General features: G+C 47.6%; 1 protein-coding gene across 2 annotated transcripts in view; it reads left to right on the top strand.

Annotated features, from left to right (window-relative positions):
• ASTN2 (astrotactin 2) overlaps window positions 1–23,657 on the top strand; it is a 746,156-nt gene that overhangs the window by 566,137 nt on the left and 156,362 nt on the right. For both annotated transcript variants that reach the window (XM_036329825.1, XM_036329824.1), the window contains exon 17: window positions 9,552–9,817. In XM_036329825.1, coding sequence (XP_036185718.1) covers window positions 9,552–9,817 — 266 coding nt within the window. The remainder of the gene's footprint in view (window positions 1–9,551; window positions 9,818–23,657) is intronic.

Raw genomic sequence — 23,657 nt, 5'->3', positions numbered from 1 at the left:
GACTTGCTTCAGTGGGGCTTTGGTGCTCACTGAGACTGCACCCTGAGTGTGTCCCTTATGGATCTGAGGAGTTGTAATCTGGATGGTCCCCCTCTGACCACTGGGTACAGTGGCTCTTGGATCTAAGGAGGTGCTAATTTAGCCTCTGCCTGAGGTTACACAGCAGGAACTACGAAGAGAACTGCAGATTCCCCTTCCTTTTTTTTGGAGTTTGGAAGTGCCCTGATGATGCTCAGCTGTGTAGCAATGCAAGCCGCTTGGGGCCTTGGGCCTTCTCTTGGAAGCTCTGGGTCTATCTGGCCCGGCTGCGGTTAGGTAATTACAGGTTGCAAATGGCCGGGGCATTCATATGCAAAAGCCTCTGCCGCAGCCTGGGCGGGGCGGGGTCTCAAGGAATCAAAGGGCAGAGAAAGCAGCTATGGCGGAGCCTCAGCCCCGCCCTAAGGAGTCGCGAGTCCCAGTGTCCCGGCAATGGCTGCAAGCACCTCTGAGGGAAAGCCGCTCTCAAGCTCGCCCGCTGCCAGACAGTCCAGTTTCTCCCCGTATGAGTCCTGGGTCCCCAGAGACTTCCCGGAACCGGATTTCAGAGCCGTCGGGAGCTTGTGTCTCCCTACAGATTCAAAAAGACAGTCGCGTCCTCAGGTGCCAGACCCTTTCCGCGCGAGAGCCCCCGTACCTCTGCACTCCACCTCCGCAGGTCCTCCCACTCGCAGTGTGCTTTCCTTTCCTTCTAGTTGTAGAATTTACACTCAGCCAGCCTTCCTGTAGTTCTGGATGATGTCCACCTTGTGTTTTTGATGCATTTATCGATTGTTGTGGGAAGCAGCAATTTCCCAGTGTTTATCTATGCCGCCATCTTAGTTTCTCAAAGCTCTATTCTTGGGGACCACTTGTTCTGGAGCAAATCATCTATATATATAAAAGCCAAATATGCAAAGTATCCCTTCAGGAGTTCGACTGACTGGGAGTTTGATCGCTCGCAATGATATGCGCTGACCACCAGGGGGCGCCACGGAACGAAGGGAGGCCCTGGCTGGCGGCCGGCAGCTGCTAGGGACCCTACCCATGCACAAATTTCATGCACTGGGCCTCTAGTTATTCATAATTTCACTGCTATCACCCCCACCCCTCCAACACCTAACTCCAAACCTGGCCCTGTACCCACACTCTAAGCAATTGCTGGTTCAGAACCTTGTACTTGACACCAGGCTTCCTTGATCAGAGCCAAGTCTTTATTGTCTTCCCCACTGCCCTCAGTGAGCAGCAAGTTGCTTTGCACACAGTATTCATTCCTTGGCATAGGAGAACCAAGTTTTTCCCAAGAGCAATCATCTTAAACCGACACTAGAGGGCAGCAGGAGACCACACATGGCTTTGTCAGCCTCCATAACTGGCCACAGCCTACCTCATTTCAAGTGGCTGAAGGAAATGCTAAACTTTAATGCTGACTGAACAGCAAGAGGGATTAAAAACAGAAACCAAAACCGGGCAGGGAAGGACGCCTGCGCACACCTTAGTCTGTGGGAAAGCCCACCTTTGGGTCCACTGAGCTGCACTGGGATTCTTCACTCTGTGCCTTTCTTTCTTTCCCTTCCTTCCTTCCTTCCTTCCTTCCTTCCTTCCTTCCTTCCTTCCTTCCTTCCTTCCTTCCTTCCTTTCTTCCTTTCTCTCTTTCTCTCTTTCTCTCTTTCTCTCTTTCTCTCTCTCTCTCTCTCTCTCTCTCTCTCTCTCTTTCTCTCTCTCTTTCTCTCTCTCTCTCTTCTTTCTTTCTTTCTTTCTTTCTTTCTTTCTCCTCCCTCCCTCCCTCCCTCCCTCCCTCCCTCCCTCCCTTCCTTCCTTCCTTTCATTTTTACAGAGAGGAAGGGAGAGAAATAGAGTTAGAAACATCGATGAGAGAGAAACAGCGATCAGGTGCCTCCTGCACACCCCCTATTGGGGATGTGCCCGTAACCAAGGTACATGCCCTTGACCGGAATCGAACCTGGGACCCTTCAGTCCACAGGCTCACGCTCTATCCACTGAGCCTAACTGGTTAGAGCACCTTTCTTTCTTTAGGACAAACAACACAGTAGAACCACTTGGGTATGTCTGTACTTAAAAAAAAAAAAAAAAAAAAAAAGCTAAAATAATTCTCATTTGCAAAGAATAGACATCAGCCACTGCTGTGCTACTGGTCAGTGTCCAGGGGTCCCTCTCCCTGGACACAGAGTCTGACCTTCCTCAGAGGTGGAACTGAAATGAGTCTCCTCATCAGGTACCCTCCATGTCACTCTGAGCCTCGGTTCCCTCCCTTGTGAGAGGGGGCAATGGTCTTGACTCTGTAGGGTGACAGGGGAGCCATCTGAGGACACAGGTGTACATCAGTGAGGGCTGCATTTCACCTGGCTGCTCAGAGAAGGTCAGTGAGGAACTAGCATCCCCGTGTTACAAATAAGGAAACTGAGGTTGGAGAAGTGAAGTCACTTGCCAAGGATCTCAGATCAGATCTTGTAGCTCAACAGCTTTAGATTTAAGCGTCCAATTCTACCCTTGTCTACTGTGTCCTGCTAGGGAGGGAGCAGGTCGTTTTTTGGTTGTTGTTGTTGTTTTGTTTTTTGTTTAAATATGTTTTTTATTGGTTTTTAGAGCGATAGGAAGGGAGAGGGATACAGAAATAGAAATATCGATGAGAGAGAAACATCATTGATTGGCTGCCTCCTGCATGCCCCCCCACTGGGGATCAAGCCTGCAATCTGAGTATGTACCCCCGAATGGGAATCGAACCAGTGACCTCCTGGTTCATGGGTCAATGCACAACCACTGAGCCACCCCAGCCAGGCCAGAAGCAGGTAGTTTTAAGGAGAAATTCCTGACAGGGCGGTTAAAGTGCTAGCAGGTTTCAAGGGAAAATTGACAGAATCAGACGCACACAAGCATGGAATAGTGCTGAGGTGACAGCCCTTCCTTCTATGGCCCCATATCTGGTCCAGGGAAAATCCTCAAGTGTTTTTCACATTGTCAACCTCTGGGTTCTGCTGCCTGACCAACCAGAGCTTCAGCAGGTAGAGTAAGACCCTCCCAGTTGCCCACACATGGGGAGTCCTTCAAGAGGCGCTCTTGAGGCCTCTTCTCACAAGAATTGGGATTAGAAGGCAGCATGTTCTTCCTGCGCCACCTGGGTCATTGGAAACCTGCAACCTCAGGTAATAGTAGCTGTCTGCAAAGCAGGTCTCCCCTTAGCCGCCTTGTCTACCCTCTCACCTTGCTTTAGTTCCTTGTTCTGGCTGGGCTTCCTAGAGTTAGGAAACAAGTTTGGGTTCATCTCCCTCGTGAATTCTGCATACAGGCTTTGGGATTTCGCTTCTAGTCTGTCTCGGTGTCTCAAGAGGCAGTCCAGTGTGAACATCCTGTCCCAGCATCAGTAATAGGGAGTAGTTGTGACAAAAATAATTGCACCACAGCCGCGACAGTCATGACAGCTAACGTGATTGAGTGTCTAGCCTTTGTCGCACCTTATTTATTATTTACTCCTCCCAGTACCTCTTCCAGGCCGGCACTGTTATCTGTGATTGGCACACTCTCGGTGCTGAACTCAGACTGCCGGGCTGGGAAGTGCAGACGGCACCACACGCAAGCACAGGCCTTGGCGACGGCAGTGTAGCTGGCTCCTTCCCCTTCGTTAAGGACATTTGTGCGGGCCCTGGAGCCAGGCCTCGGCTCCAACAGGAGATAGTAACTCCGCCTAAGAAATGATCCCGTTTTAGCAATTCCTGGGAGGCCATTGCTGCAATAAAGGCCATTCTTTACGATATAAAAGTCTCACCCTCTTCCCTCCACCCTTGATGTTTCTAATTTGAGCCCCTTTGGTCCCCGTGGAGCCTTTAAATGCTCCAAGTGCAAGCCTACTGCCAAGCAAGCCCGTCTGACTGGGCGGCAGTGCCCTGAGCTGTTGCTGACTATTGGACAAACATTCGCACGACTTTGGCTCTCCCAGAAGCCCTTCATCGGAAGCCTTTGTTTTGTTTGCTCAACGAGGCCGAGCAGTGCCATCACCTCCTGCCGAAAAGCCCTGGCTACCCTCCCAACACAGAGTTATCACTTCAACGGAGGCTTTTTTTTTTTTTTGTGGCAACAAAATAATGCCCAGCAGGAATTTGGGAGGAGAAAAAAGAGAGTTCAGTTGGCAGGTTCTCGGATGAATGGGTTGTAGTGTCATTGGGACTGAATTGGACTTGAAACCAGACATGATCCTATTTTCAGAGCATTGTTCCGAGGGATGGGAAATGGGAACAGAGGATAAGACTCTTCAGAAAGGCTCTTGATCCTCCCCTGTTAGAGGCAGCCTGTTTCAACTGCACTCCCCACCCTCAGTGGCCAGGCCCCATGTGAAAACCACAAGGAGGTCAGAGCAGCCGACACATTGATCAGCTATTCATCTGTTAACTTTCCTATTGAGAGAGCTAATTTTACTTTGGGAAGCGGTCACTTGATTAGAAGCCACCAATTCATTATCAATCCTTTTTTTAAATTTATATTCTTACTAGAGGCCCGGTGCACAAAATTTGTCCATAGGGTAGGGTTCCTATGCCTGGCCAGCAATCAGGGCCGATCTGTGGGGCAACTGGTGGGGTGATTGGGGGGCCCCTGCTGGCACCTGCCTTGGCTGGCCTGGCGCCGCCTGCTCGCCGCCCCCCCAACCCCCACCCCCCGCTTCTGCTGCTAGTTGGGGCCTGCGGGCTGGGGGCAGCTCCTGTGTTGAGTGTCTGTCCTCTGGTGGTCAGCGGCATCATAACGACTGGCTGTTCAGTTGATTTGCATATTAGGTTTTTATTATATAGGATTGATTTCAGAGAGGAAGGAAGAGAGGGAGGGAGATAGAAATATCCATGATAAGAGAGCATCATTGATTGGCTGCCTCCTGCACGCCTCACACTGGGGATAGAGCCTGCAACCCCGGGCATGTGTCCTGACTGGGAATCGAACCGTGCCCTCCTGGTTCATAGGTCAATGTTCAACCACAGAGTCACACCAGCCAGGTTAATTGTCAATCTTGAAATTCACAAATCTTGGCTCTGAGACTCATCAGTGCTTTCATAAGAGCACAGTGATCAGGGTACGTAAATATATTATATATCCAATAAATAGTTATTGAAAGTATTATTGAAAGCCTACTGTGTTCCAGGTACTGTGTAATGTGGATATGTATGGGGATCAGCAAGACTCACACTGTTTTTGCCCTTATCGAACTTTCAGTCTGGAAAGTTCCAAAGCACAGGATGATCCATAGAGCAGGATGCTAAGAGGGTCTTTAATGTGAAACCCTACTCTAGATTGGTGGCATGTGGGGTGGAGCTCAAGGAAGGCTTTGCTGAGGAATTGGCCCTTGACCTAGGACCTAAAGGATGAGTGAAAATGAGCCAGGGGAAGCCAGGGGCTGGGGGTGGGATGGGAAAAGCATTCTGTACAGAGAAGAGCATCTGCCGAGACTTAGGAAGGCACAGCGCGTGTGCAAGCAACGTAAAGGTCAGTGCGGCCGAAAGTAAAAGAACTGGGAGCAGCAGGGTACGAGATCCGATTGGAGAGGCAGACAAGTTGTCTGGAGCCCACACTACGTACGCGTCATCTTAAAGATTTTGGTTTTTTTCCTAAAAGCAGTGACAGGCCATGGAAGAGTGTTAAGCAGGAGGGGAATATAGGCTTCACCTTTTGAAAAAGTGACTTTAGCCGCAGTGTGAGGTGTCGGAAGCAGTTAGCTTTAGCGGTTGTAAAGTCTTCAGAGGGGTCATTGATAGGATGGCTAAAGGTCTTCCCTGTTGCCACTTTCATCCAGATCATAACGTAGACAGGACACAATCTTTACCAAAAGGGCCATTGTTAATAAGTGCACATGGGACTTAGAGGTAAATGCTTTTATCCATTTAGGTATTGGGTTCCTTCCTTGTTTAGTGATGGAGCTGGACCAGATGATACCCAAGTGCCTTCCTTTTGCAAAACCAGTCCTTAAGTTCGGCTGTGAATTCTGTCCTATTTCAATGCCGTTTTCAGCCCAGACACCGGGATTTTAACTCAACTTGTTGACCTGATAGATTGAAAAAGCTAAAGATTTATTAGACAAGAGCAGAACAGCAAAGATCTGTAGCTTGTTTTGTTGTTAAATGGGTAGTTATATCTTTAACCCAATGGCTATGAATGTGTGATCAAGGGAATGTTGCATTCCTTCCCAATGACCTTGTGTGCAAATGGCAAGGTGCGATGAGGGGCAGGCCATCTGCATTTTATAACAAGAGATAAGCCCTGGCTGGGTAGCTCAGTTGGTTAGAGCATCAACCTCGTGTGCCAAAGTTGTGGGGTTGATCCCCAGTCAGGGCACATACAAGAGTCAACCAATGAATGTATAAATAAGTGGAATAACAAATTGATGTTTCTCTCTTTCTCTAAAATCAATAAATAAACATTTTAAAAGATACATAAAATAACACATAAAAACGATGGTTGAAGTGGTGTATTGATTATCAGACAGACCGGGGCCACGTGCTGAAAGAATCACTAACTCACCATGTGACTTTGCAAAGTCATTTTCCTTCCTTGGGACACCATCGTCTCTTGTTTAAAATGGGAAGGCTGTACTAGATTAGTGTTTCTCCAAAGGTGCGCTTTTCATTCGTTTTTGAAAGATGTCTTCTGAAGCAAAGATGTCCTACCTTATTCTCCTTGGAAAGGCGCAACCCAAGTGTACTGATGGTCTAATTAACTCCGAAGGTTTTACTTTAATCCATCATTCTTTCACACTCCTGTTTGACTATAGGTGGACCCTTCTCTGAGACTCAGTTTCCCCATCGATAACCTAAGGCTAGGGCAGAGGTTTCCAGACTTTCTCTGCAAAGGATTGGGTAGTAAATATTCTAGGCTTTGTGGGCCATGGAGTCCTTGTTGCAGCTACTAAATTCTGCCATTGTAGCCATACACAATAAAAAGAATGAGGGCTGCCCTAACCGGTTTGGCTCGGTGGATAGAGCATCGGCCTGCGGACTGAAGGGTCCCAGGTTCGATTCCGGCCAAAGGCATGTGTGCCTTGGTTGCGGCCACATCCCCAGTAGGGGGTGTGCAGGAGGTGGCTGGTCGATGTTTCTGACTCTCTATCCTTCTCCCTCCTCTCTGTAAAAAATCAATAAAATATATATATTTTTTAAAAAAGAATGAGGGCTCCTGTGTTCCAATAAAACTTTATTTGCAATGACAGGCAGAGGGTTGGATATGACCCATGGGCCATCGTCTACTGACCCCTGGGTCAGAGTGTATGCTAATGGCTCCCTAATGTCCTTGCAGCTCTAATACCCCTTCCCCTTCTCTCCTGACTGGTTATTCTCTCCCAAGTTTGAAGTCATTTTTTCTCCAAAACTGTCCCTATGACCTGCACTTCCAAAAGTCATCACCTTTATCGGATGTGTCCGTATGCAAGACTGTCTCCATCTCCCCAGCTGCTGAGATGCCTCCTTCACATCTTTGTTTTGTTTATCTGGGTAACTACCCATCTTTAATCCCTCTGAAGGACTGGTGAGCTGGAATACGCCTCGTCTTCCTCCCCCAGAGCCTTTGATCTGAGGCTCATAAGCATTTGCTGACAGCCAGACAGAAAAGGTGGAGCCCAGATCCCAGGCCCGAGGGCCCAGAGAGTAATAAATGAAGGCTGCATTTATTTGTATTTCCAACTGGTAAGCCCATTTCCAGTTCAGCTGCGTGTCACTGCAGGCCCAGAGCAAGAGCAGGAGACAACCCTTCTTTTCCTGCCAGGCATTGGGGCCCAGGGCCTGTGGTTCCACTGAGTCAGGAGCTTGCCTTGACTTTACCAGACTTGGAAGAAGCTGCCACCTATGGCAAGCTTCGCCCCTTAGTACAGCCTCCCCCCGCTCCCCCCATTCCCTGTTTTGCCACTGAGACTGTGCATGGAAGATATCCCACGCATAGTCTGCAACGTAAGTGGAACCCTCTGGGTTGTACATATCATTTTGCTCCTTCAAGCTTTTTGATATACCACTGACCCCTCTCTCCTAAGAAATCTTAGGTAGAAGGCCAGTCTGTCAAACAGATAGAAGTGGAACTTCTCTATTTGAATATGAGATGCGGGTTTGGAGTTTTCTGCCTGCTTGGTTTTCCTCTTGTCCTCTTCCAGTAGCTGCTGAGATGCTTCCGGGGATCCCTAGAATTCCTCAGGAGAATGTTTGGAGTCTTTAGACTTGGTCATGAATGTCAATCTAGCCATTCCCAGTTCTATAGTCTTCCTCTTTGATTAAGTCTCAAGTACATCCTTAGCATCTTGCTAGGCCCTAAAGAGGTGGGGACAGGAGTGGTCCCTGGTCTCCCAGACCTGATACTGTGTTTGGAGAGGTCAACAGAAAATGGGATGAGACAGTGAGCTTAACAAGATAAGGTCTTGCAAGTGGAAATAGTTGTTCAGAGAAGAGGGACTGGGGCCAGGAGGTGAGACATCCTGAAGAGGGTCACATTGGAATGGAGCATGGGTGGGTGGTAGAAATTTGGAGAGGCAGATGGGAAACATAGGCCAGGGTGAGCAAAGGCACAGACATGGGAGACACTTTTTGTAGGATGAAGAGAGACAGCACAGAATGGAGCACGCGTGAATCAGAGCTCAGAGTGCGCACGGAGAAGGAGGGAAAAGAGTTTGAACCGGGGAACAGATGAACAAAGAAAGAAAGGGGGAAGGATGTCTTTTCCAGACAAGGCCACCTCCTCCTATCACATGTATCACTCAGAACTGTTTCCATTGGTGTTATCAACCCGGGAGTTAGTTACTATAGGCTCTTGGAGGTTGGGAGATTTTTTCCAGGTGGAATTGAGATTTAACGGAAATTGACTTGACTGCAAAGCGTGTGTTTCCCCTGCTCCATGGGACTTCATGAAAAATATAGGACTGGAGAGAGTTCATGAAAGAAAGGTAGAAATTCTTGCCCGGCCGGCATTGTTCAGTGTTTGGGCATCGACTTATGAACTAGGAGGCCACAGTTTGATTCCAGGTCAGGGCACATGCTGGAATTGCAGGCACCATCCCCAATCTGGGGCATGCAGGAGGCAGCCAGTTGATGATTTTCTGTCATCATTGATGTCTCTCTCTCTCTCTCTCTCTCTCTCTCTCTCTCTCTCTCTCTCTCTCTCTCTCCCTTCATCTCTGAAATCAGTAAAATATACTTTTTAAAAAAGAAAGGTAGCAATTCTGTAAATTGACAATCGAAGAAAGGAATTTCTGGTTGGGAAAAAAAATCTCTGACTATTAACATTTTGCAAGGTCCTTGGAGAATGCTCTAGTCCAACCTGCCATCTTTAAATGTGTACAAAGTAAGGTCCAAGGAGAGCAAGGGAGATATTTAATGTAAATGGTAGAACAAGGCTCCATTCTGAACCGTCTGGCCAATGCTCTTAACAAAGCATCATGCACAAACCACTCTGCCATCTCTTTTCCTTTTCTGTTGACACCAGGTCCTTAGCACATCAGGACTCATGGTGGGTTCAGGAGTCTGACCTTTTGAACAATGCTGAATTTCTCTCTCCCTCTCCAGAGACCACGGAGTTGGGCAGCAAGAAAGAGCTCAAGTCCATGCCCTTCATCACCTACCTCTCAGGTCTGCTGACGGCCCAGATGCTGTCAGATGACCACCTCATCTCAGGCGTGGAGATCCGCTGTGAGGAGAAAGGCCGCTGTCCCTCCACCTGCCACCTTTGCCGCCGACCAGGCAAGGAGCAGCTGAGCCCCACACCGGTGCTGCTGGAAATCAACCGTGTGGTACCACTTTACACCCTCATCCAGGACAATGGCACCAAGGAGGTAAGCCCCCAGCCCCCATCACCGGCACTAAGTCTAGTCTAAGTACCAACCCTCCTACTCCTGCCCTGTGGGCCCTTGGTCTGTCGGGATTGTTGTCATTGTCATCACCATCATCACCACCATCATTATCATCATCATCATCATCATCATCATCATCATGACTAGCATTTATTGAGTACATATACAGCCTGATAACACCAGCTCCTATCACCGACAAACCCTCAAATCTCTGGCTTAATACAATATAGGTTATTTCTTGTTTGTGCAGAGTCAGTCATATATATATATATATATATATATATATATATATATATATATATAAAATATATTCAATTTTTTGTTAATCCTCACCCAAGGATATTTTTTCCATTGATTTTTAGATAGAGTGGAAGGGAGGGGGAGAGACCAAGAGAGAGAGAAACATTGATGTGAGAGACACACATCGATTGGTTGCCTCCTGCACTCACCCAGACCAAGGCCAGGATCAAGCCTGCAACCTAGGTACGTGCACTTGACTGAAATTGAACCTGGGACCCGTCAGTCCACAGGCCGATGCTCTATCCACTGAGCTGAACTGGATGGGGCTCAATTATTTTTTTGACACTTTATTCTGAGATGCACGTCAGGGATCCAGCCTGTTTTGTCCTGTGCTCCATCACAGTTGAGGTAGAGAAGGAAAGAACATGGGGGATGCTGTGAGCAGCTGAAGTGGGTCCAGGCTGAGCGTGGCACCTGTCCTTTCAGCTCCCATTCCAGTGGCTAGAACTCAGCCCTGGGCACACCTGTGTGCAGTGAGACAGGGACGTGTATTCCAGCTCTGCTTCTAGGAGGAGATATGGGTCTGGTGAAAAACCCGTGGTATCTGCCTCAGCACTGTCCTTGGGTCACCTTATTTAATTCACCCTTCAAAGCTCTACTTTTCTTATAAATATTGGGTGGCTTCAAAAGAAAGTGCAGGCATTTAACGATCTTTTGTTTGAGAAAAGGGCAATTCTATATGGTTCATTTTAATGTCATACCTGCTTTACAGCTGAGCAAAGCTCAAAGATGTCCAGTGATTTGCTGAAAGTTGGTTTGCTCTAGAGACGATACACTTCATTGTGAAATGATATCTCCTCTTTTTCCTTTTCTGCGTCTCTCACTTTCAATTACAGTGTGCCAGGCTGGAGGGGACCATATGCATGATTTGGTTCACTGGTGTGCAAACTCAGGTTCATGACACACTGTTTTCACATGCAGTCTTCAGAAGCCCCGATCCATAAAAGCAGGAATAGTGATGCCACTCTTTCAATGAGGAAGAGGAAGGTAGATAAAGTGTCTCTACTTGGTCCCCACTCCTCTCTCTGCAGAAACTCCCTGACCGCCCTGGGCGTCCAGAGGAGACAATCTGGTGGCCCCCTGACCAAGTCCAGTAGGATGCGATGGTTTACACACCCCTCCCGTAGCATCCCAGTGAGCTGAGCAGGTGCCAGAGGGTGGTGAGGGCTTCTGAGGACTAAGAAGGGATGAGAATAAGAATGAGGGAGAGTATCAGGGAGACAACCCGAGGCAGAAAAGGTGGAAAGAAATTCCCGATGACGGTCTAAGATATGGAAGGAGAGTGGAGATGAGGCCAGAGGTGTAAGGAGGAGTCTGGTCATTTAGGACATGGTAAGCTGAGTCATGGACTTTGAACCCTATCTGGTGGGCATTGCGATGCTGAAGATATACGATCAGCAGGAGGCTGATAGGGGTAGAATGGTGTGGCGGAAGGAGCCCTCTGGAGAGAATCCAGATGGTCGTCCACGGGATGGAGTTAAGGTGTGGAATATGCATGCAATAGAATACTGCACAATGGCGCAAATGAATGAACTGTGTTGACAATATGACATGAGTGAACATAATATTAAATAAAGAAAGCAAGTCCCAAAGATACATTTTAAATAGCATGATACCCTTTCTATTATTTTGTTTAAACACACACACACACACACACACACACACGTAATATACTACCTTTTAGGAATAAATACAGATGCAGTAAACCATTTAGAAATTGAGTCAAGGAAATGGTGAGCGTAGGATTCAGGGTGAAAGTCGTCTTGAGTTGGGGAGGCAGAATGATGGCATGAGGGAGCGTTCATTACACTTACCTCATCAAGTCCCCAGCGGGCGTAGTGAGTGGTGGATGCGTGGGAGTTCATTAGAGAATTAAAACTAGCTAACTGACTAGCACCCACTGGGTGTCACATGAAGCCTGACCAGGTGTCGTGCAACAATGAGCTGGAGTCATGAACCAAGCATCGCGAATGATCTGATTCTGTGCATCAGAGGTCCCCAAAGTAACAACACCACGACAGGCAGGTACGCATCTGTCTCCTCGCCTCTGGCTTCAGGGCAGGAGTCCCCTGGGGGCATGTAAGTGGGAGCAGGCACCCTTGGTGGCTGTTGAAGCTTCCAGTGAAGACCAAGGTGGGTCCGACCAGTGTTGTGTCAGCGAGCAGTGAGGGGCTGAGCTCCCCCTACACAGCTGCCACGGTGGGTGAGGCTGTTAACAGTCCCAGGTACTGCTCTGTGAGCTTGACCCCAGGACTTGCCATCCCGGGCCACCCCGCCTCCGCATCTATAAGTGGCACAATAACAACTCGGTCCGGGGACTTGGGTGACGTGTTCTTGGCACATGCGTGGTAGCAGAGGAGTGGTAGTTCCGTTCTTCTTTGCTTAGGAGTCAGATGACCTCATTTCTGAATTCTGCGCCAGCTTCCCTTACAATAGTCAACTCTGGACCTTCAGGGAGGTCTTCCTGAGGCCCATTCATGAGGGTGTGAAAGTGGCCACTAGATGTCACTGTTCTCCTTACAGAACTCGAGCCCTGGGAGCACTAGGCATTGATTCGTTAACTCAGTATTTTTTTTTTTTAATTAAATCTTTATTGTTCAGATTATTACATTTGTTCCTCTTTTTTCCCCCCCATAACTCCCCTCTTCCCAGTTCCCGCCCCACCCTCCGCCCTCACTCCCCACCCACTGTCCTCATCCATAGGTGCACGATTTTTGTCCAGTCTCTTCCCGCATCTCCCACACCCCTTTCCCCCCAAGAATAGTCAGTCCATTCCCTTTCTATGTCCCTGATTCTATTATAATCACCAGTTCATTCTGTTCATCAGATTATTTATTCACTTAATTCTTAGATTCACTTGTTGATAGATGCATGTTTGTTGTTCATAATTTGTATCTTTACCTTTTTCTTCCTCTTCCTCTTCTTAAAGGATACCTTTCAGCATTTCATATAATCCTGGTTTGGTGGTGATGAACTCCTTTAGATTTTCCTTATCTGTGAAGCTCTTTATCTGACCTTCTATTCTGAATGATAGCTTTGCTGGATAAAGTAATCTTGGTCGTAGGTTCTTGGTATTCATCACTTTGAATATTTCTTGCCACTCCCTTCTGGCCTGCAAAGTTTCTGTTGAGAAATCAGCTGACAGTCGTATGGGTATTCCCTTGTAGGTAACTGAGTTTCTTTCTCTTGCTGTTTTTAAGAGTCTCTCTTTATCTTTTGCTCTTGGCATTTTAATGATGATGTGTCTTGGTGTGGTCCTCTTTGGATTCCTTTTGTTTGGGGTTCTCCGCGCTTCTTGGACCTGTAAGTCCATTTCTTTCACCAGGTGGGGGAAGTTTTCTGTCATTATTTCTTCAAATAGGTTTTCAATATCTTGCTCTCTCTCATCTTCTGGCACCCCTATAATTCTGATGTTGGTACGCTTGAAGCTGTCCCAGAGGCTCCTTACACTATCCTGGCATTTTTGGATTCTTTTTTCATTTTGCTTTCCCGGTTGGGTGTTTTTTGCTTCCTCGCATTTCAAATCATTGACTTGATTCTTGCGCTCCTCTGGTCTGCTGTCGGGAGTCTGTATAATATTCTTTATTTCAGTCCGTCTATGCTTAATTTCTAGTTGGTTCCCCAATATAACATCGAGGGTCTCATTAGTTTTCTTGTAGATCTCATTAAGTTTATTGGCGGCTTCTAAACAGTTCTTGAGAGACCTTAAAAGTGTGGTTCTGAACTCTATATCTTCCATTGACAATTTTGTCCTGTTTCTTTGTCTCCGCATTTTGTTATGCTTCCTTGGTGCACCCCCTCGTGGTCTTTGTTCGCAGTCTTATAGTTAAACCTTGTTGTAGCTAATACCAGGGAGGGTTTGACCTCCAGGCCAAGTGGCTGTGAGAGTCAGCTGTGTCTGCAGTGAGAGAACTTCTGTCCTCTAGGGAGGTGCTAATCTAGCCTTTGCCTGAGGCTATCCGGCAAATGCCTGTGTGCAGGGCTTGGGCGGGGCAGGTCCCACAGGATCAACAGGGTGGACCGGAGAGAGCAGTTATGGCGGCTCTCAGTCCTGTCCCCAGGGGCTCTGCCTCTCTGAGTCCCAGCACCCGCTGCAAAGCTCGGAGAGAAAGCTGCACTCGCTCTGACCAAAGCCAGACAGTCCCGCTTCTCCCGTTTGAGTCTGGGTCCCTAAAGACTCGCCCGGATCTGGAGCTCAGAGTCTGCGACTCCCTCCCGATTGAAAACGCCAACCGCGCCCTCCGCCGCCAGCCCGCTCAGCGCACTCCGCACCTCAGAATTTGACTTCAGCACTGCGCCTCCTCTGAGTGTCCGTATGCGTTTCTCTTTCCTCCTAGTTGTAGGACTTCCACTCAGCCAGCGTTCCTGTGGTTCTGGGTGATGTCCCTTTCGTCTTTTAGTTTCACTTTTGAAGTAGTTGTTCAAGGCAGCAAACTCCGGCGTTAACCTATGCCGCCATCTTGGTTCTCGCAACTCAGTATTTTTGAGCACCTCCTGTATGCCAAGTACCCTGTCATACCCTGAGAAGTGAGGAGTATGACCAGCAGACACGGTCTTTATCTTCATGGGGTTTACAGACTTTTGGAGAAGACAGATATTAATAAGTAAAGACAGACTGTGCTGAGTACCAAGAGAATTCCGGGCCGTGGCTTGAAAGTGTGGAACAGGGGCCTTGTCAGGTGGGAGGAGGCTTCCCTGAGGAAGTGACACTGAAACTGGGGCCAGGTGCATGAAGTGTGGCGGACTGCGTTTGGGGGAGGGGAGAAGGCCGAGCACGTGCTCTGGTGAAGGCCCAGCTCCTGCGAAGGCCTGAAGGATGAGCAAAGGCGGCCCCTTTCCCTGGGGAACTGAGTGGCCACCCGTGTGGCAGAGACCAAGGCCGAAGGGCAATGCTGAGGGGAGGCGGCAGGACCAGGCCAGGCAGAGCCGTGAAGGCTGGGCTGGCCAGGAGTTTGGTCCCTGGTGGTGGGGAGCCATGGCAGGGTTCTGGCAGAAGAGCAATGGGTGCTGATTCTCAGCTCCCAGTGCTGCTCCTCTTTGTCATCCCCGCACAGAAATGTTAGAGCTGGTTGAGTAGAACTGGCTTCCTCTGAGGCTCCAGTTTCTCTGCCCCACCCTTGAACCCCAAAACAGGCCTGTTTAAAGTTTCTTGGCAGCCTGGGGGCTGTGGTGGTTGGGCATTCCCAGGGAGCCAGGCTGCGGTGGGAGTGGGTAGGGCAGCCCCATCGCAGGTCTGGAAACGATCCTGGAAGAGGGACTATGGGCACAGAGGGAGGCCGGCCGGCTGGCGTGATGAGAAAGCAGCCGTTCTCATAGTCTCCATCACTTGTTTTCCTTCCTCTTCCCAAGTCCCCATCGCTCCTTCTCTCATGGTTTCTCCATCTTTCCGCCTTTCTGTTCAGTGGGCGGCAGAGGCCATATGCATAAAAGACTGGGACTCTGACACTGAGGCCTTGCAAGGCTGGGTACATCCTTGTTCTTTCTGGGCCTTTCTTTCCCCACCTGAGAACAAAATACTGCTAGGAGGAGTGAGCTTCTTTCTGGGCTTCCTGCAAGGGACTTAGTCCAAGTGGAATCAGACAGTAGAGGTGCTGCACTCCACCCAGGTTGGCTTGGAATCCTGCCTTAATCTCACAGTCCTGGACGATGCTGGCTGACCTCTCCAAACCTCAGTTTCCATATCTGTAAAATGGGGTCTCACAATTTCTATGTCATGGGACTCACATGAGATAATGACTGTGTAGTGTCTGCCTGGCTCATCGCATGTAACAGGCAACCTTTTTCTATAATGATGCGAAGCACGATGTGGCCCCTTCCTTTACCTTTGCTTCCTTTGGTACCTTCTCTTCTAGGTGGTACTTGATAATGTCACAGATACCCAAAGGGCTAGGGACAGGACAGGTAGGGTGGGACCTGTGTTTTGAATGGGAGAAGTCATCAGTGAGCCCGAAAGGGCAGCTCACCTGTGGAGGGAGTTTCGGAGCCTTTCTCGCTCTATAAACGCTTCTGGAACACATGCTCTGTGGGTAAGGAACACCACAGATGGAGTTAAACTCGAGTAGAATGACTTCCTTCTCCTGTAGACCTTCCAAAGCAGGAGGGAACCACTCTTCTATGGGAGGGCGCCCAATGACTTGGGTTATTAGAGGTGCCAAGGCAGCTCCCTGTCCCATTTCAGGACGCAGTCAGGAGCATCTGGAAGGGGGTGGACTGGCCTGAGGTCTCTGGGGCAGTTCTGGCCTCTGCATCTGGACCAGGGCCAGGGTGAGCTCTGATAGCCTGGGGACCACTGGGCATAGTGCGTGCCTTCTGCCCCAGCTGGACAAGAACCCGTCATTCTGCTTCACGCTGTGGTTTAGAACAAGTGAAGCAGGGAAATGGCTTTGTGATGGAGAGTTTGATTAATATGTAAATCTCCTCCCTCACGTGTTCACTGACCCACGCAAAGCCCAAAGCCGCAGAACTTGGCCAAGCATAACTAGTACTTGATGTACAAGACTTCGTGTGCCTGGTAATTTAGCCTTTGGGTGAAGAAGAGGAGGAGACTCTGAGGCGGGGAGATAGAACAGTGTTTTGGGAAAGAGACAGGCAGAGCTGGATTTGAATTCTATCTCTGCCATTGCCTGTCTGGTTGACTTACTTTTACTCATGTGTAGAAAGTAGTCACTCTATGATCTGTCCCTACCCATCTTGGGGTTAAATGTTTTCTTTGGAAGAGCTACAGAATTGGGATGCCTGGCACCTGGAATCAGCTACACCTGGGACACCCAGGCTCCATCCTTGAAAATTTTTAAAAAATGGATTTTGGAGAGGAAGGCAGAGGGAGGGAGGGAGGGAGGGAGAGAGAGAGAGAGAGAGAGAGAGAGAGAGAGAGAGAGAGAGAGAGAGAGAAACATCAATGATGAGAGATAATCATTGATCAGCTGCCCCCTGCATGCCCCCTACAGGGGATTGAACCCGCAACCTGGGCATGTGTCCTAACCGAGAATTGAACCGTGACCTCTTGATTCATAGGTCAACGCTCAACCACGGAGCCACACCAGCTGAGCTCCGTCCTTGGTTTTTATATGGCATTAGACATGGATGCTTCCACTGTTTGGCTCTCTGTGCCTTTATCTGTGTGATAAGTACTGGTTAACTTTACCCACATTCCCCTCTGGCCTTGTGATATTCAGATCTAACTTCTACCCTGAAAATAAGGAAAATATTTTGAGGTTGGAAGAGGCATCCTGGGACCTGCAACACATTTTTCATGCACAGATATTCCCAGTTTAACTCCTTAATATTGGGAAGGCAACGGTATGCACCTCTTGTCCTCTATCCCAAGCTCACAGCATTTATGAGTGGAGAGGGATATTAAAGTTATATCCTGTTTATTCTCCAGATCGACCTCTTTCCTTGACACGCAGTAACACTGAAACCTAGAGATGAAGAGAGACTTGCTCCAGGTTACGTAGCCAGTACTGAAATCGGAGTGGTCAGGCATGGCTTCCGATCTCAGAAATGCCTTCTCTCTGAGACTCAGTTTCCCCGTTGTGAAGTGGGTGGTGCTAGCTTGCCCGCAGGGCTCTCATATAGAAACATCAGGAGCCCGTTGGCTATTGTTCTGAAGACTGTAAAACACCCTGTAGATCAGAATCCTTCTTTTCCGGTGCCCGGGTGCCCTCCCCTGACTTCCGGTGATGTGAGGTGTGTGTGTTCCTCTCTCTCTCTCTTTTCCTTCAGCCCCAGGGAGAGCTGTGTGTAATTTTGGTCTCGTTGTGGTTGTCGGACCTTCCAGCAGAGCCTCCCTCTCGGCCAGAAATTCTTGTTTTCTCTATTTACACTTCTTGGCCCAGATTGAAAAGAGAATTCCAAGCGATTGCTCTTTGAAGAGAAATGAACAGCCAAAATCGTGCCCCCCAACAACCACCCCGTTATTATTACCACCACTGCCACTATGGCTATCACAATCACCCTTGCCATCACCGCCGTTACTGTTACCGTGCATGGGGCGCGCGGTGCGTGCCGGGGACCAGGCTAGGAGATGTGATACAGAGGGAGGAAGGCATCGATCCTGCCTTCAAGGAGCCCGTGGTGGGGCAGAGGAGGCAGAAGAGCCACAGGAGTAACTTTAATTACTTGCATCTGCTGTATTAACACACCGTTTATTTTCAAATAACACAACAGGCATTCCAACAGTGTTAGAAAAGAGGGAGAAGGAAACTCTGAAAGGGAGGATCTGGACAGGATTCTTGGGGCGGGGCAGGTGGATGTGGACAGAGAGCGGAATAGCTCGAGGCAAGTCGGCTGCTGCTGAAATAATACTATCCGTCAGATACAAATCATCTGCGAAAACTGCGCCCAGGGCTTCACTGCTTTATCTCATTTCGTCATTGAGCAACTTAGGAGGGAAGTCCGACTATCCCTGTGTAATAGATGGGGAGACTGAGGCTCAGAGGAGCTTGCACCCAGGTCTGTAAAACTCCAGGGCTAGTCTAGGCCAGAGTTGGAAAAGGAGCCCTCCACCTGTAAAATCCATCTGTTTTCATAAAGAAAATGTCCACACATGGCCACTCTCACCTCTTTGTATGTCATCCATGGCCGCTTTCCTGTGATGGTGGGATGCACAGAGCCCGAAGTGCTCACTAAGTCAGGGATGGGGAACATCAGGCCTGCGGGCCGTATAAGGCCCACCAAATCCTTTGGTCCAGCCCTGCCAAGGCATTAGGGATGAGTAATTAAGTGTCTGACCAAATATAGCAGGCTAATTTTTAAGTTGATAATTCTGTATGGCTGCAAATGAGGTTATAAATATCCAAATGGCCCTTGGCAGAAAAAAGGTTCCCCACCCCTGGGACGTCCTTGACAAAAATGCTTGACAAACCTTGGTCTAAAGAGTATTAGACAGGAAGGGGAAAGAAAGCATGCCAAACACTATGTGTCAACCATAGAGAAGACTAAAACCCAGCAATTATTTAAAATTTTTTTATTATCAAATATATTGGGGTAACGTTGGTTAATAGCATTGTGTAAATGTCAGGTGTATAACTTTATAGCACAAAACCTGTACACTCTATTGCGTGCTCACCACCTGAGGTCTCGTCTCCTTCCATCACCTTGTATTTGACCCCCTGTACTCTCTTCACTCTACCCCCACCACCCTTGCCCTCTAGTAACCATTCTATTGTCTGCATTTGAGGTGTTTTTTGTTTTTATGAGTGAAATGATACAAAAACCCAACTGCTACTGAGTGCCAACGATAGCCCTAGCTTTGTAAAGTGCTTTATGCATATTAATATATGTCCCCTCACTCTGTCCTGCTACCACACATTTGAAGTATGCACAGTTGTGCCCGTTTCCCCAGTTCAAAAGCAAAAACTGAAGGCTTTAAAGAGATACATAATTTATCTGAGGTCACATAGCTTCTGACCTGTGGGGTCCGAATTCAGACCCAGATGTCAGTGTGTAAAGCTTATGCGTTTCTCACTCTTGTGATAGGTCTGAAAGATTTGGGAGAGCTGAAACTGGAGGAGTGGTAAGCAGGAGGCTGAGTTGTGGGCAAGTCTGAATGCTGTGCTGAGGGGTTTGGGTGCTGTGCTATAAGGAGTCCTTCAAGATTTGGAGTCAAGGGAAAGACATAAGCAGAAGTGAGTTTTAGGCTGGTAACCACAGCGACAGTGGAAGGGTGAATTCCAGGGACCAGGGTTGCTTTATGGCAAAGGTTACTCCTTTGGGGTCTTCAGATCTCTGATTTTAAAGGGTCTTTGGATCTCCATCGCCAGAAAGTTTTTACAGCATTATACATTCTTGTAAATTCTTTTTACTGGGGGGAAAAAAAGATACATGGCATCAGCACATTTTTCTAAATGTTGTTGACTCACATGTTTTGAAACATGAAAATACGTACAGGGGCCAGTTAGTTGGGGTGTCCACTTGTAACAAATAATTACAGAGGGTCTCCTAGGGGCCAGGTGCTGTTCTGGCCATTTAGGAGCAAAACGGACATATATTTCTATCGTCTGGACACTTAATTTGGACCAGAGTATGTGTGGGAGACATAAACCATCGGAATAGTGAATGATAGAGTATATTAGAAAGTGAAGGGAGTGGGGAGGTTCCCAGCCGGGTGTGGAAACATGGATCTCAGAGTGTCTCCAAGCCCATCAGAATCTCATGGATGGGAACAGATTCTTGGCTTCCTCTTCCTGATTCTGTTTCTCTAGGAGGTGAGTCTGGAGTCCCCATCATCACAGGGATCCCAGGTGAGTGTGATGCACCCTGAGCTGGAGAACCACGACCCCAAATTCAGGGTTCATACATGTCTCGGTGTCCTCCTTCTGGAATTCCTTCAGGCAGTTCCTTGCTTAGGGATAAAGAAAGTCAAGTCCTTCTTATTATCTGGCGAAATTCTCCTCTGCTGTTGTGGGCCACTTGCTCTTCATCTGAGGAGGTGACCTGGTCAGGAACCAGACTGTCAGGCAATCCTGGGCAAGAGGGGAGGTCAAAGGGAAGAGGGGGAAGTAACCCACACATTACTCAACATGCTCACGGTCAATTACAACAGAGGAACTTAACGCTTGGCTTGCCTACTTGCAGAACTGGAAAACGTAGCAATCTCGTGAGACCAGAAGACTACCAGATTCAATAAGATAGACAAGACGTTCAGACTTAGCAAAGGCAAACATTTTTGCCTGTCAGAGATTAGAGCATTTATGGGTGTTTTGTTTTTTTTGGTTGTTGTGGTTGTTGTTTTCCCACCGCATGGGACATGGAATTCAGTTAGCAAATGTAATAAAGAAGAGGACGGCAGGATGTCTTTCCCATGTGCTTTTAAAAATAACAGCCATTTACCGAGCACATTGGTGGTGCCAGGAGCTCCAGTCAAGCCCTTTATGCACGTAGCTCACTGAATCCTCTCATCAACCCCACGTGGTGGGTTCTGTCATTATCTTTCTTTTCCCATTTGGAAAAGCGAGGCACCGAGATGTTAGATCGCTATGCCCAAGGTCCTACAGTTCGTAACTGGTAGAGCCAGGGTATGACTTGGACACCTGAGCTTCTTCTCACTTTGCTACACTCTCAACTAGCTACATCTTTGAAAATGAAGTGTAATAAATGGAGGTCTAATGTGTACTATGTTTCTTAAATATGTTTTTTATTGATTTCAGAGAGGAAAGGGGAGAGAGAGAGAGAGAAACATCAATGATGAGAGAGAATCATTGATTGGCTGCCCCCATGCATGCCAGCCACTGGGGATCAAGCCTGAAACGTGTGCATATGCCCTGACAGGGAATTGAACATTGACCTCCTGGTTCATAGGTCAACATTCAACCACTGAGCCACAACTAGCTGAGCTAATGTGAACTATTAACACTATCACTGCAATGTATTGCCTTCCCCATCTACTGTCTTCATGCCTTCACATAATGGCCACAGCTTTTGGAAAAGCCGACTGTTTCCTGCTCTCTGCACTGACTCGCCCTCATTCATTCCACGGTTGGTTCCCTCACTCAATGGAAATGTAATGGCTTTTCCTCATCTGTCATAAATGACTTTATCTTTTGATAGTGTTTTCTTTCTCAGTTCTTATAATTCTGAAAACAATAAGACATCTTTGATATCCCTCATTTCTCCCTGTCTGCACCTAAACCCAAGCATGACAACCCATTAACAAATCCTGTAGATTTCTTAAGAATTTCTCCAATATGGTCACCTTTACCCAGTCTGGTTCAAGTCTTACCTGGACTATTGCAGGTGCCTCCTGACTGGCTAACAATGAACCTTGCCCATCTAATCCAGTCTCTTCCTTGTAGCCAGAGTGATATTTTCCAAACTAAAACTTGTTCACATCACTTTCCTGATTAAAATCCTTAACTGACTTCCCATTGCTCTTAGCATCAGGACCAAGGTGTCTACAATGACCGACAAGACTCCTTAAAACTCACCTTGTTCCCCTACCCTCCTGGCTTTGTGCGCTCTAGTCACAGTGATCTTCCAGTCTCCGAAAATAATGACTTCCATCGTTCCCAAGAGCCTTTGCACATGCTATTCCCTCTGTTGGAATGTGCTTCCCCCCTCCACTCACTTCTGTCCACGGAGTTAGTTGCTGCGCATCTACCAAATTACTGAGGCTTCCAGATTTGATAAGACCCCCCTGTGTGCTTGTTTACTTTCTTGAATCTTTTTATCTTTCTTCCATAGCAGTCATTATAGTTTCTAATATGCTTTTATATTGTATAATTGCTTAATTAATGTCTGTCTCCTCCTCCACATCTTATTATTTTCATTAATGATGACAACAGTGCCTATGAAGAAGAAAGACCAGGTAGACTCAGGAATGCAGGCATTATACAGGCATCTAGTCAAACTGTCATCTTTTTCTTGATTCTTTCTACCACACGTTCAAGGGTTATGGGGCCTGTGTTTGAACAGTCTCAGTAACAGCTTGTTCAGCGACTCCTAAGCTTCCTGGTTCCTTCACTTTTAGAATAGCCTTCCTTATATTAGATAAGGAAGTGAGTGGCTGCCACTGGACTGGTGGGCCGCTGGGACAGATGGGTCAGCTGAGCAGCACTCCTGCTGTGGGAGCACACTGACCATCAGGGGGCAGCTCCTGCATTGAGCGTCTGCCCCCTGGTGGTCAGTGCACATCATATCGACTGGTAGATCAGTTGTTGGGTCGTTTGGTATCTTAGGCTTTTATATATATAGATAACTTAATTACTCAGGGCCCCAATGAGGATAGCATAAAGTTTCTGGTAGGTTAAATAGACTCTGTGTGAAGAGCACTTCGCAATGCCTGGTATGATTAAAAACTTGATCACTATTAGCTGCAATTTGTTTCCTCTTCCTCCCTCTTTTCATCTCCCCTCTCCTTCTCTTTTTTTCCTCCTTTTCTCTTCCGCTCCTGCTCTTGCTTCTGATTAAAGCAGGGTAGGTGAACAATAAATAGTAATTGCCTTGCCCTCAGGCATCCACTGCTTAAACAAAAAGGGTGGTCAGTTCACAGAAACTAAGAAAGGCATATTTACCCCAAAACAAAGAAACTTGCTTCTGACAGTTGGTTTTAAGGATATGGTTTTTTCCCATTGGAAAAATATTAAAAATACTAAAAATAATTATGAGCATAGATGTGTCTAGAATGACCTTTATAAATAGTTATTAAAAAGAACTCAGATTGTGTTCATCTAGAGAATACCCAAGTTCAGGGATTAGCCAATAGTCATTTAATTATCATGTATATGCATATGTGTGGATACATATACAGACCTGGCATTATTTTAGACACTTTATAAATGATCCTTAGAACATTTGTATTGATGTGGGTATTCATATTTCCCCATTCGACACACATGGAATGTGTGAGAGAGAGTTGAAGTCACTTCCATCAGTTTGCTTAGTTATAGCACTAAGATTGGAATCTAGGGATGTGGTTCAAAAGACCACACTCTGGACCTCTCTACTGTGCCCTCCCTCCAGCCTGTGTGGCCTCCTTGGCTGGGTTAAGGGATCTGGACTTATTGCGCCCAACATGCCATGA

The sequence above is a fragment of the Myotis myotis genome, unplaced genomic scaffold, assembly GCF_014108235.1.
Source record: "Myotis myotis isolate mMyoMyo1 unplaced genomic scaffold, mMyoMyo1.p scaffold_m19_p_12, whole genome shotgun sequence".
NCBI lineage: Eukaryota > Metazoa > Chordata > Mammalia > Chiroptera > Vespertilionidae > Myotis > Myotis myotis.
The sequence above is the reverse complement of the archived record's forward strand: the minus strand, read 5'-3'. Positions and strand labels throughout refer to the sequence as shown.